This window comes from Amblyomma mixtum, chromosome 6, assembly GCF_055824585.1.
Source record: "Amblyomma mixtum isolate Tamu chromosome 6, ASM5582458v1, whole genome shotgun sequence".
NCBI lineage: Eukaryota > Metazoa > Arthropoda > Arachnida > Ixodida > Ixodidae > Amblyomma > Amblyomma mixtum.
Window position 1 is genome coordinate 54,472,697 of NC_143017.1, and position 3,666 is coordinate 54,476,362.

The following is a 3,666-nucleotide window of genomic DNA, read 5'->3' on the forward strand; positions in this document are numbered from 1 at the left end:
TTAATGCCGCCTCATATCGAACTTTTCTTGAACAAGCGCATGAGTGTTCCGAATATTTTCTGCGAGAGAAAGCAAAATTTTTTAACACATTAGATCTGTACGAGATTTATTCGAAAGTTGCGAGTCCGCAGTTTGCTGGAGTCAAGCAGGTACAGCCATCATTCGAACAGTTTATTGCGAGATGATTCGGCGAGCAGATTTATACCGAAGGTACCGGTGGCGCCTAAGCAATTGCCAAAAAACACGCATTTTCGAATCCTCTGATTTAAAAAGTCCGTGAACAAAACTGGTCTTGCCTTTCCTCCTTGTCACGATGCGAAGCATTTGAATATGAAGACGTCGGCAGCGTCCATCAGGACCAATGTTAAAGACTGGCACAAAGTATATCAATTTCCATCTAATGATGACATATGGGCCCGCATAGCTGCGATGCAGACGCAGCACCGGTCACACTCCGGGCATATTTTTGGACGTAGGCATTCTGAGCGTGCAACAACACAGAGGCGCTTTATTCGGCTTCTTCCCTTTCTTCGCCGGCGTTCGCTGCTCAGGTCGGGAGGAGTCTGATACGGGAGACGTTCCTCGGGGTGCATCTAGTACTTCTAGCCGTCGGCCATCGGTTGCAAGGAGTCAGATTTTGTTCTCTATCCACAGCGCCCACAAGTCTTCGTTCGCGTACGCCAGTTTCTTATTTTTCTTGCCAGGTACGCTGGCAACCGGCGTGGGAACGGCTGTGGCACGGCACATCCATGACGTCAGCGATAAAACGACATATTGGCCTTGTGGCTTGTCCAATGTCTTTCCACAGCCTTGTGGCCCAGGTCACGAACGCCCGTGGATGCGCCGTCCTGCGCACGTGACCGGCCGTGGCGCGATTCACGCCACAGGATGAGCCGTTGCCTGCGAATCCTGCTGCGTCGCCGCATTCGTCGTCGTGGCGTCGCTGCTGGCAGCGGTCGTGCTGTGGAGGGAGGGCGGCAACGGGGTGGGAGGCTCGGAAGGCGGCGGCGGTGGTAGTCCCGTTGGGAGGCCCCTAGCGTCCGCCGACCCGGCGACCTCGGGCAAGCTGTTCGGCAGCACCAGGCGCACGCCCCAGTTGTTCTGGCGCCACTGGATGAGCGCCTGGTGGTGGTGGCGCACCATGAGGTAGATGTCGGCGACGCAGATGAGGCCCGCGAGCAGCACGATGATGGTGATGAGGATGCAGCCAAGCACCGACGAGATGCCACTGAGGATCTCGACCGCCGACAGCCACGCGGACACCAGCAGCATGACGGCGCCGAAGAGGGAGAGAGACATGTCCACGAGGATGTACCAGCGGTTAACCTGGCTGCTCGGGTCGCGGAGCCAGTCCAGGACGCCTTTGGGAGTCCGCTCAACCTGCGCAGTGGTCGTGCTGGTTTCGGCTGGAGTTTTGAAGCGACGCGAATGAAAATCGTAATAAAATCAGCGTCAAATTATGCGTGAACAAGGCAACTGGAAATGCAAAAATTTTAGCCGCTAGAGAGGAAACAGCGGCAGTGGCATTGCACTTTCGATGTGGATACCTCTTCGCACTTTGGAAGTGAAATGCGCTGCGCTAGTATTCAGCCTACCTTAAAAGAAGTACCGTTTTTAACGCTTTTTAGTTTTCTTGCCCGCGTTTATTTTACGGTAGTAGTGCGAGGACAGGGACGAAGACATTTCGAGATATTCCTAGAAACTCTAGATTATACAAACAGGACTTCATTTCATTTTGAGCTTGAAAGCACAAAAAAGCAGCTGTGAGGAAACAATTGCCGTCAGAGCACGCGTGCATTCTGAGCTGTGTCACGCATGCCCATCACAACCTGCCCATGGGATAGTGAGCAAACTGCACACCTTAGGCGGCGGCAGTTAAATCAATGACTGGTCGCTCGGCAAGAGCAACCTGGATCGCACAAGCCCACCGCTGGGAGCACCTTCCATCGCAGGGCAGTGGCGCATCGCTTAATCGCTGCACCACTGCGTCAGGAGGGTTCTGAGGAGGACTCGCAGAGATATATGACTGAAAAGTAGAGAATGACCTTTTGCATATGTGGGAGTTAACCCGTTACCGTATCCCGTTATGTCCTTAATACGGCGGTGCCCTCCATTTTTTGTCCTATCAATCACTTTTTCCCACCTTCCGCGTCGCTGGAGGTTGTAGTCGCGGCTTGTCCACTCAAGATAGAGGTAGTTCAGTATACAGTCATGGAGTTTCTATTGCATACGACTAAAATGGCTCTCTGGGGTTTCTAGTCCTGGCCAGAATGGAGGGAAGCGTCGGTTGATTTCTTCTGCCGTGTGCACGGGCTGAAGGGTTCAGATACTACAGTATGTACAGCCCCCGTCAAGAGTATACAGCACCAAAGGGGTTGCTTACGGGGCCTGCAGCGCACCTAGTTGTGCATCCTAATCGACCGTAATCTCTCAAACTATAAATGGCGTCGCGTCCTCAATACTGCCAAGCTTTGGACTGCTAGATGTGCTAGGGAGCGCTCAAAACAGTTTAGAAGCAAACCCGTTGAGCTGTATACTTTTGACGGGGACTGTACCTACCATGGTACGCAGTGGGTGCTACCGACGTTTCGAACAGCTGTTTCGAACAGCTGCAGAGAGCTGGTGCTACCTATTACACCATTCTTGTGCCAGGTGCACACAAGAGTCCAGCAAGCAATTAGGCGACGCCCAGGGAGCGCATATTAGAACAGCATTACAGATGCTCAAACATCTGCTATCAGTGTGGACGGAGTCGAGCGGTTCGTTACCTTGAACTGGTACGAGCAGATGTTGCACTCGTCCGTGTTCCTACGCGAGAGCCACTCCTCGAGGCACTCCTTGTGGACGAGTCCGATGGTGCCGCGGCAGTTGCAGGGCGACAGCAGACTGCCGGCGCGGGAGCCGCGGAAGCAAATGCGGCACATTCCCGATTCGCCCATGCTGGATGACTCGTCCGCATGGTCCGAGCCGTCCTGCGTGCTGTTGGCGCGCCCGCCAACCGCCGCGGGACGCGGCGAGTCCTGCTCGGGCTGCCCTTCCGACCACGCCATGGCCTCCCCGGTGCTCACCACAGCCGCCGCATCCCCCGTCCGCCGCCTCCGGCGTGCCTTCAACGTTGCTCTCGGCCTCGTCCTCTTCCTCTTCGCCGGACCGGAACAGTTTGCTTCCGCAATCTTCGTCCCTGCCCCTGGAAGCTTGCCGTCGCCGCCATATGGTTATATACTGTTATCTCCACAATGAACTTGAAATGAGGCGTTCGCGGACACAATAACAAAGAACTTTATGCAATGGGTGTAGGTACGTTGGATGGACCCGGCACATCTATAGTGCGTAGGCACTTAAGCCCGGCGATTTCACTCGGCGATTTCACCGATCTTTGTCTGAAGCCTCCTTGGCCTTGAAGCAACCTGGGCGGCCGCAAGATCACGTGACCCCTTAGGTCACGTGATCTTGTTACACCGTCACCAACTCCCCACCGTGACAGGTGGCAGCTCAATGGATGATTGGACACGCGAGGTTCCTCGCCAAAAGTAACCTCATTCTAATACGCCCCACCGATGGCTGTAGAGTAGAGAAGGCCAATTCCGCATATATAGAGATTAAACGCTATTGCGTCATACCATTAAGGCGGGGTTAACTGTCCCCTCCAGTTTTAGTGCGCCGGCA

General features: G+C 54.4%; 1 protein-coding gene across 1 annotated transcript; it reads right to left on the bottom strand.

Annotated features, from left to right (window-relative positions):
• Positions 1–751: 751 nt before the first annotated feature.
• On the bottom strand, positions 752–3,283 carry LOC149339163 (E3 ubiquitin-protein ligase MARCHF3-like). Its single transcript, XM_089550413.1, has 2 exons — positions 2,769–3,283; positions 752–1,380 (listed from the first exon to the last, which is right to left on the bottom strand). The coding sequence occupies exons 1-2, from the start codon at positions 3,048–3,050 to the stop codon at positions 877–879; spliced, it is 786 nt and encodes a 261-aa protein (XP_089406539.1). The 5' UTR covers positions 3,051–3,283; the 3' UTR covers positions 752–876.
• Positions 3,284–3,666: the final 383 nt, after the last annotated feature.